At 38.6% G+C, this 13043-nt stretch overlaps 3 protein-coding genes across 3 annotated transcripts; all 3 read left to right on the plus strand.

Moving 5' to 3' along the window:
• Positions 1–2550: 2550 nt before the first annotated feature.
• On the plus strand, positions 2551–8945 carry LOC17900264 (protein GIGANTEA). The gene is made up of 15 exons (XM_006306274.2): positions 2551–2800; positions 3086–3410; positions 3503–3574; positions 3667–3721; positions 3818–3960; positions 4067–4338; positions 4456–4511; positions 4659–4896; positions 5022–5172; positions 5373–5582; positions 5707–7236; positions 7354–7422; positions 7662–7880; positions 7973–8065; positions 8348–8945. Exons 2-15 carry the CDS (start codon positions 3321–3323, stop codon positions 8663–8665), a joined length of 3516 nt encoding a protein of 1171 aa, XP_006306336.1. The 5' UTR covers positions 2551–2800; positions 3086–3320; the 3' UTR covers positions 8666–8945.
• Positions 8946–9188: 243 nt separating this feature from the next.
• LOC17898885 (40S ribosomal protein S18) lies at positions 9189–10668 on the plus strand. Its single transcript, XM_023789049.1, has 4 exons — positions 9189–9303; positions 9516–9676; positions 9922–10110; positions 10338–10668. The coding sequence occupies exons 1-4, from the start codon at positions 9301–9303 to the stop codon at positions 10441–10443; spliced, it is 459 nt and encodes a 152-aa protein (XP_023644817.1). The 5' UTR covers positions 9189–9300; the 3' UTR covers positions 10444–10668.
• Positions 10669–10815: 147 nt separating this feature from the next.
• Positions 10816–12697, plus strand: LOC17898759. The gene is made up of 3 exons (XM_006305542.2): positions 10816–10983; positions 11550–12225; positions 12474–12697. The coding sequence occupies exons 2-3, from the start codon at positions 11642–11644 to the stop codon at positions 12541–12543; spliced, it is 654 nt and encodes a 217-aa protein (XP_006305604.1). The 5' UTR covers positions 10816–10983; positions 11550–11641; the 3' UTR covers positions 12544–12697.
• Positions 12698–13043: the final 346 nt, after the last annotated feature.

Raw genomic sequence — 13043 nt, forward strand, 5'->3', positions numbered from 1 at the left:
TATGTTAATATCACAACTAAATTTTAATGACACTATTTTTTTTTTTACTTTTTTTTATCTGAATAGTAAATAAAAACAATCTAATCCATAAATAAATATATCTGCCTCAACCGCCATTAACCATTAAATCTCTAAATATGTTTGAGGTTCCGTTTTCTAAACTTATGCGTTTGCAAAGATGATGTCCGATTTGATTTTTCTTGTAACAAATTGATTGATGTCACGGTCATTCTGTGAATAAAAGTATCTTGTGTCAAAGAAGGAAAAGAAAGTATATTGTATAAATTTTATAGTAGAGTTAATAACTTGAAGAAAAATAATGGCATTTTATAAAGGTTTTGTTTGACAATGAAAGGGGTAATGAATATCTAGCTTGCTAAACCACAAAAGAATCAATTCATTGGACTATAACTTAAACATATAATATATTTATAGCTAAGCGAAATGTCTACAATTTGAGAATACGACTTTTTCGAAAAAGTTAATAGAACTCTTATATAAAATTTCTCCACCATAATGTTACTTTATTAAAGCTTAAGTATTAAATTGATATATATATTTACAATAATATAAAAAAATGTAGGCAAAGTAGCTTTAAATAAAATTATTTGTCTTTTCGCTAATGGTAAAACATAAACCAAAATTTGAGCTAATTCTGAAACGCGTTTTACCATGATCAGCATAATACATCAATGTTATAACACTTTCATCATCTTGATTAATAATATCTAATCAGTAAGTTCTCCTTAAAACACTTTAATAAGCTAAAGTTGTTTGTTAATTTTCTCTTCATCTCTTCTCTCAAGATATCTACTGGAACAAATAAATAATGTATATCGTGTAACACAGTAATAATTACTAATATATTTTTATTATATATACAAATAATTAATGAGTATAAAAAGTAAAAATTGCTATCATTTAGAAAACTTTATATTTGTTTCACTGTTAATTCTAGAACAAAAAAAATGCGGTATTGTTTATTATAATTAGATCGTGAAAAATATGATAGTTAAAATGTAAATTTATATTTATTAAAAAAATAATTATAGTATAAACATAAAATAATTTATTTTAATTATTGTAATTGAGTTATTTTCAGTCCAGTTATGCAGCTCCACGTATGGTTTGAGCCCATGACATTAACATGGTTACATGACCATGAAAAAGGCCCAGTTATGTTCACCATATTCAGAGTTTCAGACACAGACACCAGCCAAGCGATCCAGACAGAACACACAAGTGGACAGCACCAATCACGAATCGTATGGAGATCTGAATACAATATATTGCTCGCATCTTATTGCGCCACGTCTGTTTGTTTTTTAAGGCGCAAGATCAACGTCCATAGATCTCTTGCTCCACTCTGATTGGTACACGTCACCTCGGTTATGTGGTATAGAGTAGTAGACAAGTGGGAGAAAGATTAAATTAATATCTTAAAGGGAAATTGTGAGGCCCATTTAGATATTTTCTCAACGGGCTGATCTCAAAAGCTGCCCGGTTTATTTTACAGCCATCCGACGGCTCAAAACTGTTCCGGGAAAGCTGCCCGAAACTTTTTAAAGGAATTTTATAGGTGGCACTCACTGATGAGTGAATCGACGGCGGAAAAATTCGAAGGTGTACCCAACATCTCGTAGCATCTGAACAAAGCTCCTCCCAAAATATCTGTGGACACATGTCATGTCACTAGTTTTTGTTTGGGCGAAAATATTAATTAAGTAGGCAATCACATGAGAGGGTTATATAGTTAAATTAATAAAAATAGGAGAATAATACAATCATGACCATACCAAACCTTTAAAAATAAATAATCTCTGCTTACTTCAACAAATTCTTTACCAAATATTTACCATACACACTGAATCTGTATAGTTTTTATTTTAAAACAACCACATTTCCGGGGTAATTTTATGATGTAAGGAGATTTTTAGAAACTTTACTTGTGGCTTAATAGATCAATTTTTGGAGTAAATCAAGTTTACAAACAAAAACTTGTTTATTCAGATTTAGAAAACTTAATATTTAAATATTTCCTTGTTAACAACATGCAATATACATATTTGAATAAAATTTGACAAGAATACATATTTGAATAAAATTTTGATTCGGAAACAACAATACAAGCACAAACCATTATACTGTTTAAGAAATAAAAATTACCGGAGTTGGGTTTAAGTTAAATAAATGAGGGATAAATAATCCTTTGTTTCAAATTAAAAATGATTACAACGGGAAAAAATTAGTCTTTGAACTAAACTATTTTTTATTTACTGTGTTATAATTTCGTAGTGGTAAAGATTCAAACAAAAATTGAAAAAAACAGGTTTGATGAATTTATCCATTTTAACTGTGGTAACCATAGTTGGTAAATTTTTGTTTTTAACCGTAGTATGAGATGGACATGTATGTTAATGGTGAGGAGGGTGATGGTATGTGGCTATGTGCCATAGTGCCATGGTACCAATAGGCGCATAAACAAAAAAAAAAGGGTCGTGGCAACGCTAGGAAAATATCGATGACACGTCAGCCGGACGGGAAATCTTAAACCGAGTGGAGAAGCCTCTCCAAATCTCTTCCTCTTTCTCTCTCTCTCTCTTCCTCTCAAAAGGCCACCACCACAATCTCAATCTCTTCTCTGTATTTTTTCTTGCTTCAGAATCCTTTTTTTTCTTTCTCTCTTGATATTTTTTTCCTCATCTTTTTCTCCGATCTCTCAGAAAAATATCCTCATAGCTCAAAAAGCAAAGAGTAGAGAGAGATAAATCAACAAATCTCATAGGAAGATTCCTTACAGGTCTTTCTTCTACTTTACTTGTGTGTGTCTTTTTCTTTCTTCTTTTGGGATTGATTGATTCTCAGATGAGTTTTTTTTCTTTCTGAATCATTTGGTAATTTTTTTTGTTTGATTTGCTTAATTTTTCCCAGTTTGGTGTTTGTGTGGTGTTCGTTCTCGTTACTGTTTCTACTTGCATTTTTATTTTCTTCCTCAGCTTAGATTTGTTGTTTGATTTTTCAAATTTCTTTGTATCACATCTCGTATTGTTTTATCTGATTGAGAATTTTTGTTTTCCCTCTACAGGAAGGAGCGAATATATAAGAGAGACACAGACACACACGGATTTAGCGTAATAACTCAGCTTCGATTGACTGTACAGTGTTTTGGTTAGTTTAAAATCTTAGGAGGGTAGTGATTGTTCTGAATCTCGCCGGGGAATGTTAAAACTAGGACGTATTGAAAGGTGTTGGAGATCAAGGGTGTAAAGAGATTCTTCATTTTTAGTTTCGGGTTTCTGGTATATTTTTATTCTTCTGAGATGGCGGCTACTTCATCTGAGAGGTGGATCGATGGTCTTCAGTTCTCTTCCTTGTTATGGCCTCCGCCACGGGATCCTCAACAACATAAGGTTAGCTGCTCAGCTTGAGCTGATCCATGGACCGGCGGTTATGATTTTGTTATATGTGATTGCTGATTGGTGTTTTCTGGGTTTTTTCCTAGGATCAAGTCGTTGCTTATGTTGAATATTTTGGTCAATTCACATCAGAGCAATTCCCCGATGATATTGCTGAGGTACTTATCGTGTGATACCTAATGAGTTTAGTAAGAGTATTCTCTCAGTAGTGACGTTTTGATTGATTTGTTTTTGTAAATATTTGTATCAGTTGGTTCGGCATCAGTATCCATCAAATGAGAAGCGACTTTTGGATGATGTGCTGGGTATGAACTTCTCTAGCAACACTTTGTGATGCTAATTCTACACTTTTTTCTTCTTTTGTGTGAATGTCCATCTGATTTTTGTTTTCTGATGAACAGCAATGTTTGTCCTCCATCATCCGGAGCATGGTCATGCAGTCATTCTTCCAATCATTTCGTGTCTCATTGATGGCTCGTTGGTGTACAGCAAGGAAGCTCATCCGTTTGCCTCTTTCATATCTTTAGTTTGCCCTAGTAGTGAGGTAAATAGGTTCCCAACATTTCTAGCTGTCTAGTATAGCTTAGACTATATTTCATCACTTCCTTTTCATATCATGCTTATTGATTTGGTGTTCATAATCCTAGCAGAATGACTACTCGGAGCAATGGGCTTTGGCATGCGGTGAAATCCTTCGCATTTTGACTCATTACAATCGTCCCATATATAAAACTGAGCAACAAAATGGAGACACAGAGAGAAATTGTCTGAACAAAGCTACAACAAGTGGTTCTCCGCCTTCAGAGTCTAAGGCTGTATCACCAACACATAATGAAAGGAAACCTTTAAGGCCTTTGTCTCCATGGATCAGTGATATACTACTTGCTGCTCCTCTGGGTATAAGAAGTGACTACTTCCGATGGTAAGTAGACTGTGTGTCTGATGCTTCTATGTTTTCATGGGCCGACCTCGCAATGGATTGAGGTTCTGTAGTGGGGTTAAGCTTACTTACAACTACTAATGTTACTTATATTTACAGGTGTAGTGGTGTAATGGGTAAATATGCTGCTGGAGAGCTCAAGCCGCCAACCATTGGTAAGTTTAATAAATCCCTGTTAATATCCCCCAGAACTGGATATTGATGAAAAATTTCATCAATAGAATTGTTCTATCCATCACATGTGGCTATGGAATGCCTTTTGAGCTGCTTCTTATAATTCTCACGTTGTCCTACTTCGGCAGCTTCTCGAGGATCTGGTAAACATCCTCAACTGATGCCTTCGACGCCAAGATGGGCTGTTGCTAATGGAGCTGGTGTCATACTGAGTGTTTGTGATGATGAAGTTGCTCGATATGAGACTGCTACGCTAACAGCGGTTGCTGTCCCTGCACTTCTTCTTCCTCCCCCAACGACATCCTTAGATGAGCATCTAGTTGCTGGCCTTCCAGCTCTCGAGCCATATGCACGTTTATTTCATAGGTATTGGTTCTAAACTTGCCCTTTCAGTTGGGGTTGGTTCGTAGTAGTATGTTGCTAGTTTTAAGGTTTTGCTTCTTCAAGTCCCTGATTCAGAATTGTTTCTCACTTTCTTTTTTTACTGTCAGATATTATGCCATTGCTACACCAAGTGCTACTCAGAGACTTCTTCTTGGACTTTTAGAAGCACCTCCATCGTGGGCTCCAGATGCACTTGATGCTGCTGTACAGCTTGTGGAACTCCTTCGAGCTGCTGAAGATTATGCATCTGGTGTAAGGGTAAGCGTAATATGAATCCTTTAATGACTCTCCAGAAAGCGAATTGTGTCTCTTGTTCCACACTCTGAGATCTTCTGGCTTACAATATGTTGGAGCCTTCAAAAATTTCATCAGTGGATAGTATTGACTCTTATAAAAAAATTGGAAGCTTTGATATGTCATAAAAAAAAGCTTTGATCACACTCTCTTTCTTGGTGTAGCTGCCCAGAAATTGGATGCATTTGCATTTCTTGCGTGCAATAGGAATTGCTATGTCTATGAGGGCAGGTGTTGCTGCTGATGCTGCAGCCGCTTTGCTTTTCCGCATACTCTCACAGCCGGCACTGCTTTTTCCTCCGCTAAGTCAAGTTGAGGGAGTAGAAATTCAACATGCGCCTATTGGTGGCTACAGTTCAAATTATAGAAAGCAGGCATGGTTCCTCTTTTCTTAATTCTCTTTGCTGTTCCATCAACTTATCTCTGATATGCGCTTGGCACTCTACTAGAAAATTATATAGAAACCGACTAATTTCTCAAGTCTGTATTTCTCAACAGATAGAAGTTCCTGCAGCAGAAGCAACCATTGAAGCCACTGCCCAAGGAATTGCCTCAATGCTTTGTGCTCATGGTCCTGAAGTTGAGTGGAGGATTTGCACAATATGGGAAGCTGCTTACGGATTGATCCCTTTAAATTCTTCAGCGGTTGATCTTCCCGAAATCATAGTTGCCACCCCACTGCAACCTCCGATCTTGTCGTGGAATCTATACATTCCACTCCTTAAAGTACTTGAATATCTTCCACGGGGGAGTCCTTCGGAAGCATGCTTGATGAAAATATTTGTTGCCACTGTCGAAACAATCCTCAGTAGAACCTTTCCGCCTGAATCTTCTAGGGATCATACCAGAAAAGCTAGATCAAGTTTTACAACAAGATCAGCAACCAAAAACCTTGCTATGGCTGAGCTTCGTGCTATGGTCCATGCTCTCTTTTTAGAGTCATGCGCTGGTGTGGAATTAGCATCACGCCTACTTTTTGTTGTGTTGACTGTTTGTGTTAGCCATGAAGCGCAGTCTAGTGGTAGCAAGAGACCTAGAAGCGAATATGCTAGTACTGCTGAAAATATCGAGGCGAATCCTGTATCTGACAATCAAACTTCTAACCGTAAAAGTAGGAATGTTAAAGGACAGGGACCTGTGGCAGCATTTGATTCATACGTTCTTGCTGCTGTTTGTGCTCTTGCCTGTGAGGTTCAGCTTTATCCTATGATCTCTGGAGGGGGGAAATTTTCTAATTCTGCCATGGCTGGAACTATTACAAAGCCTGTAAAGTTAAACGGGTCAACTAACGAGTATGGAGCTGGGATTGACTCGGCAATTAATCATACACGCCGAATTTTGGCAATTCTAGAGGCACTCTTTTCATTGAAACCGTCGTCTGTGGGAACTCCATGGAGTTACAGTTCTAGTGAGATAGTTGCTGCGGCAATGGTTGCAGCTCATATTTCCGAACTGTTCAGACGCTCAAAAGCCTTGACGCACGCATTGTCTGGGTTGATGAGATGTAAGTGGGACAAGGAAATCCATAAAAGAGCGTCATCATTGTATAACCTCATTGATGTTCACAGCAAAGTTGTTGCATCCATTGTTGACAAAGCTGAACCCTTGGAAGCATACCTTAAGAATACACCGGTTCAGAAGGACTCTCTTACCTGTTTAAACTGGAAACAACAAAACACATCTGCGAGCACCTCATGCTTTGATACAGCAGTGACATCCGCCTCACGGACTGAAATGAATCCAAGAGGCAACCATAAGTACGCTAGACATTCAGATGAAGGATCAGGGAGACCGTCGGAGAAGGGTATCAAAGAATTCCTCTTGGATGCTTCTGATCTAGCAAATTTCCTCACAGCTGATAGACTTGCAGGGTTCTATTGTGGTACACAAAAGCTATTGAGGTCAGTGCTTGCAGAGAAACCAGAGCTGTCATTCTCCGTTGTTTCATTATTATGGCACAAACTGATCGCTGCGCCTGAAATCCAGCCCACCGCAGAAAGCACCTCTGCACAACAAGGATGGAGACAGGTAGCATCTCTATTTCCAAGCTCGCTTACAGTTTCCTCTATATTCTTTTGGTTCTTTTCTAATTCAAGTTCTCAAGGGGCTCGATTTCATTTACTGAGCATAGTTTTAATATACCAGGTTGTTGATGCGCTATGCAATGTCGTATCTGCAACGCCGGCAAAAGCAGCTGCAGCAGTTGTTCTTCAGGTACAAATTTCTCTTGACTTTTTAATATAATTTGCCAGGAATGCGACACATGTATAAATGACTAAGAACTGCGGGAAAATCTATTGCTTGTGTTCATGTTATATAATGCTTGATTCACATTCACTCAATTCGATCTTTCATGAATAGCAGATTATAAAAACACTAAGCTGGAAAGTTTTCTGCAAAACACTAATGCTCTAGTATCTGTTTAATCTGAAATGGTCTTGTGTTATTTACAGGCTGAGAGAGAGTTGCAGCCTTGGATCGCCAAAGATGATGAGGAAGGCCAGAAAATGTGGAAAATCAACCAACGAATAGTTAAAGTGTTGGTGGAACTCATGCGCAATCATGACAGGCCTGAGTCACTGGTGATTCTGGCAAGTGCATCAGATCTTCTTCTGAGGGCAACTGATGGAATGCTTGTTGATGGAGAAGCTTGTACACTACCCCAACTCGAGGTACTCCACTTTTATAGATTCCTCTACAGTGCCCTTCCTCAAGCTGGAGTGAAAATCGGTTTCTGATTCCACTGTACTTAAATTTTTTGCAGCTACTTGAAGCCACTGCCAGAGCAATACAGCCGGTGCTAGCTTGGGGACCATCTGGACTAGCAGTGGTCGACGGTTTATCCAATCTATTGAAGGTAAGCATTAATTAAACAGAGCCATACCAGCTCGCACAAATACTCATGGCCATGAGTGAAACTCTCTCTTAGAAACAACCTGTCAGCTGAGGGAACTTAGGGTTCTAAAGTCTAAACCATCTCTTAGCTTTGCATAAGTTACAATTTTTTTTCTTTTTTTCCAAATAATCGTCTTTCAAGTTCGTCAGAAATAGTTACCAAAGTGCCCAACCTTCATCCAGTTTTAGACAATCAAAACTGGACTGTGCTTAACCTTGTTCACATCTGTTTGCTTCTATGCAGTGTCGTCTACCAGCGACAATACGGTGCCTTTCACACCCAAGTGCACATGTACGTGCCTTAAGCACGTCAGTACTACGCGACATCATGAATCAAAGCTCTATACCTATTAAGGTAACTCCAAAACTGCCAACAACAGAGAAGAACGGAATGCATAGCCCGTCCTATCGCTTCTTCAACGCCGCCACAATAGATTGGAAAGCCGATATCCAAAAATGCTTGAACTGGGAAGCTCACAGTTTGCTCTCCACAACTATGCCTACTCAGTTTCTTGACACCGCGGCTCAAGAACTAGGCTGTACCATATCCTTGTCCCAATAACGAGCGTCCCACTTTTGTTTTTGGTAATTTTTAGTTCTCTAGACAAAAATATTTGGACGTACGTAGACCAAGAAGAAAATATATATAGCTTGTTGTACTTGTATGTAATATGTATGATGAGTGACTCTGACGCAATCACTCCCACAAGCGTTGGATTTGCCCTCGCTCGAGGTCTTATATAACTCAACCTCTTCTTTGTACATTTTTAAATGACCAAGTAGATGAACCCTTTTTCTCAACTTCACTGGATCTAAATCGTAATGTATAGCTTCTTTCTCAACTTGTATGCAAGATTTTCTCTTCTCGTTCATTAATATGATACTATGGTTAGAGGTGTACAAACAGTCCTGTCAAGCTAGATTTAAAACATCGGGATGATTGATTAGTGTTGTACATACTGTGTAAGTGTGTATTGTGTACATTTTAATTTTGAAGTGAATAACAGAAAAGTACTGAACAAAAAAAATAAAGGGTAAATTAGTCATTAACCGCGAGAGCTTCATATTAGGTTCGAAAACCCTAAAGTAGTTCGCCGCTTATAACTTATAACAGAGCTGAGCTAACGCTGTGGTGGCGCCTCCAGAGTCTGTAAAAGAGCTTCATCCTCCTCTCGCAATCTTTCTCGGCATCCAAAAATGGTACGATCATCGTTCTTCAGCTCTCCTCCCTTGATTATCTTCTGTTTTCTACGATTGCTCGTCCTGCAATTAGCGCGTATTTGCTCTTTTTTTCATTGCTAGTTATGTATTGGATTCTGTATTGATTCATTGGAGTTGTAAGCTGTAAGGTTGTGTTCCCTTTTACGATTTGTTACTGACGGATCTAGTTTTGCTCGTGCGTTTGTGTGTAGTCTCTAGTTGCCAACGAGGAGTTTCAGCACATTTTGCGTGTGCTCAACACCAATGTCGATGGGAAGCAAAAGATTATGTTTGCCTTGACCTCGATCAAGGGTATTGGGAGGCGATTGGCTAACATCGTGTGCAAGAAGGCTGATGTTGACATGAACAAGAGGTTTGCTTCTACCACTTTCATCTAACTTGGGGATTCTTTTGATAGGGATTGTGATTTTTGAAAGGCTCTGAATAACTCTGTTGAAGATGTAGCTGATATATGATTAGAAATTGAACTTGCTCTTTCTGGTTTGTTTATTAGATTCTAAGAAATGTGATACAAGTTTTAGTGAAATTCTTGAAGGAGTTGGTCTACTGTGATATTTTCTTGGCGTCCTTAATATGGTTTTGTGCCTGAATTTTCAGGGCTGGAGAACTAAGCGCTGCAGAGATTGATAACCTCATGACAATCGTTGCTAACCCTCGCCAGTTCAAGATCCCAGACTGGTTCCTGAACAGGCAAAAGGACTACAAGGATGGGAAATACTCCCAAGTTGTTTCCAATGCTCTGGACATGAAGCTGAGAGATGATCTTGAGCGCCTCAAGAAGATCAGGTAAACACACTTGATACACATTCTGTAATTTTTGGTAACGATATCAGTAAATTTTTATGCTTAGTCATTTACCAAGCTAGATTGGAGAAGATCAATACACAATCGTGTTTGATTTGTTCTTACTGTTTTCTAGTCTGTCTCATGTTGTTTGATATTATTACATTATGGCTTCAATCAATAGAAGTTTGTTAGTTCTCTGACTGATGTTGTAACTTGAATGTAAACAGAAACCACCGTGGTCTGAGACACTACTGGGGTCTCCGTGTACGTGGACAGCACACCAAAACCACTGGTCGCCGTGGAAAGACTGTTGGTGTCTCCAAGAAGCGTTAAAAGAGAGTTTTGTTGGTTGAGTGTTGCAGTACGAGCTTTGGTTCAATGGCGTTGCTTTGTTTTGAATTGTTTTTTGCAGAAGAGATAGTTTAAGAGGTCTTTTCTTTCATCAAAGACGGTCTTTAGGTTTTTACAATATATACAATTTAAATCGAAAACTATGTTGTTCCCCCTTTGTTCTTACTCTCTTCATTATATTTTCAAATCGATCTCTTTTGTCAGTTACCTTGAGCTATGAATCTGCTTGAATAAAAGCAAATATTACCAAAATCCTCAGTTACGTGTACATAGAAATTACAAAAGTGTAAGGTGCTGTCACTATCATGCGCAAATGCATCGTTATCGGTATAATCACTATCAGTAACTTTAAACACTGGAATTAAATATGATTTTCATGTTACTCTCTCTCTTTGTTCACTCTCTTCTCTCTCATCGCCCATTGATTCACGCGAGAAACGGGAGATAGAGAGAGAAAGTGACGATCTTAACCGCCGGCGCTGACCAAAGTCATCGATTCTCTTCCCGAGCTTGATTCCTCAGGTGAATTTTCCTCCCTTAGATTCACTTTTTTTTTTTTCTTTTTCTTCCTGGCAAATTTTCCCGAGAAAAAACCAGGAAAAAGTAGTGGCGAGGATGAAGACGAGCTTTAAACTGAGATCGTATTCTTTCGGTGGGTTGAAGTAGTTAGATAGATGCATGTTTAAACTCTTCTTCAGTTGTTTGCTGATGATTCGAAAGATGTTTTTGTAGATCTTCTTCTCTTTATCATCAATTCACGAGTGTTCTTCTACATCTAAATAACAACTTACCGTTGCAGATCCAATCTCATTTCGTTTCGTTCCTCTATCTCTGTTACCATTTTTGTTTTTCTTTCTTTTGGCGTTTTAGATCTCCTCCATGATTGAGGTTGATCCATGCTTTTGAGTTTCAAGTGATTCATATATTAAGATCCTCTAAACTCTTTTTTTTTTTTTTTTTTTCACTCGAGTGGTTCCAGTCAACTAAGATGTTGTGTGTGTTATGCTTTACCTGTGAATTTTCAGTTACTGTAGTTTGATTTTGTCTTTGTAAGCTTCAGGTTTTTTGAATTTGAATCTGTAACACAGGTTTCCAGAATCCTACTATATTTAGTGCTTGGGGTGAGCAGGAAGGTGGACACTGTCAGCTTTTAATGTACGCCAGATGAATAGAGTAACTAATGTTACTGGCAGTAGAAGGAGGGGGTTTATTCTCAGCATCCGCGTCTGGGTATAGTAAGGGATTGACCCTTCTTTTCTCTGGTGATAAGGACGGAGATAGGCCCATGAGAGTTGTGCCGTGGAATCAGTACCGGGTGGTTGACCAAGAGCCTGAGGCTGACGACTCTATTCTTCAGCTGGATTCCATTAAGAACCGAGTTTCCCGCGGTTGCGCTGCTTCCTTTAGTTGTTTTGGTGGCGCTTCCGCGGGACTTGAGACCCCATCTCCTCTTAAAGTAGAACCTGTGCAGCAGCAGCATCCTGAAATATCAACACCAGAGTCTGGCCTTGTTGTTTCTGAACAAGGCAAAGATCACATAAGTGAAGCTGATAACAACAGCAGCAAAGAAGCTTTTAAACTGTCATTGAGGAGCAGCTTGAAGAGGCCCTCTGTAGCGGAACCACGCTCTCTTGAGGATATAAAAGAATATGAGACGTTAAGCGTTGATGGTAGCGATCTCACTGGTGACATGGCAAGGCGGAAAGTTCAGTGGCCAGATGCTTGTGGTAGTGAACTCACTCAAGTTAGAGAATTTGAGCCAAGGTATGCAGATAGGATCCTTAACGTGAATACTGATGTGACTTAACCTCTATGCTTCAAAATCCAAATCCTTTAATTCATGCAGAGTTTCACTTGTGCTTTGCACCGGGCAAACTCGATACATCTATTATTTGTTATGCAGCATAGTTTTTGCATAGACTGTTTAGCATTGTTTCCTTTTCTTTATACCAGATGGTCCTCTCTTGGTTTGTTATTGACTTCCGAGAAACAAACTTGATTTTGGGTTGCAGTGAGATGGGATTATCAGACGACGAATGGGAGACGGGACAACAAAGGACATGTTCGTGTGTGATCATGTAAATTCAGAGATCATCGGTATCACTCTTTTACTCACCTCTTGTGTGTGCATCTCTCATAGATTTAAAGTGTATCTGTTATTACAAAGTTCTCTTCAAGGTTTTGGCTTGTACATTTTTCCTGTGTTTTGAGTGGCAATTTATTCCTGATTTCTATCTTCTAAAAACGAATAGAGAACCATCCAAATCGATAACACTTTTGTCAATCAGAGAGAAATCTTAACCACACGACCTTGCGTTATATACAATGTAAAGTGTAAAGTGCGAATCACAGTGGTTATGCAACGATCCATCTACAGTTACTCTGTTCTGCTGCCGTAAATTGGTTCCAACAAAGCCTTTAACAATTGATGGACTCAACGAACAGTCTTGAGTAGCTTTTTTTAACCTCTGGCAATGGTGAACGTTCCATGAATCTCCGACCAGCTATTTGGTCAGGAAAGGCTTACCAATCTAAGGGTCATTATAACTTATGAGGGTTAAATTTTAAAACGTTTTAAAGAG

Source organism: Capsella rubella, unplaced genomic scaffold (assembly GCF_000375325.1).
Source record: "Capsella rubella cultivar Monte Gargano unplaced genomic scaffold, Caprub1_0 scaffold_1, whole genome shotgun sequence".
NCBI lineage: Eukaryota > Viridiplantae > Streptophyta > Magnoliopsida > Brassicales > Brassicaceae > Capsella > Capsella rubella.

Excerpts from the sequence above, each read along its gene's own strand:
- LOC17900264 (XM_006306274.2), top strand. The coding sequence starts at position 3,321 with ATGGCGGCTACTTCATCTGAGAGGTGGATCGATGGTCTTCAGTTCTCT. Across the intron at positions 4,897-5,021 it reads TATGCACGTTTATTTCATAG|ATATTATGCCATTGCTACAC; the intron begins GTATTGGTTCTA and ends TTTTACTGTCAG. Across the intron at positions 8,066-8,347 it reads GTTTATCCAATCTATTGAAG|TGTCGTCTACCAGCGACAAT; the intron begins GTAAGCATTAAT and ends GCTTCTATGCAG.
- LOC17898885 (XM_023789049.1), top strand. Across the intron at positions 9,677-9,921 it reads GATGTTGACATGAACAAGAG|GGCTGGAGAACTAAGCGCTG; the intron begins GTTTGCTTCTAC and ends CTGAATTTTCAG. Across the intron at positions 10,111-10,337 it reads GAGCGCCTCAAGAAGATCAG|AAACCACCGTGGTCTGAGAC; the intron begins GTAAACACACTT and ends GAATGTAAACAG.
- LOC17898759 (XM_006305542.2), top strand. The coding sequence starts at position 11,642 with ATGTTACTGGCAGTAGAAGGAGGGGGTTTATTCTCAGCATCCGCGTCT. Across the intron at positions 12,226-12,473 it reads GTTAGAGAATTTGAGCCAAG|TGAGATGGGATTATCAGACG; the intron begins GTATGCAGATAG and ends TTTGGGTTGCAG.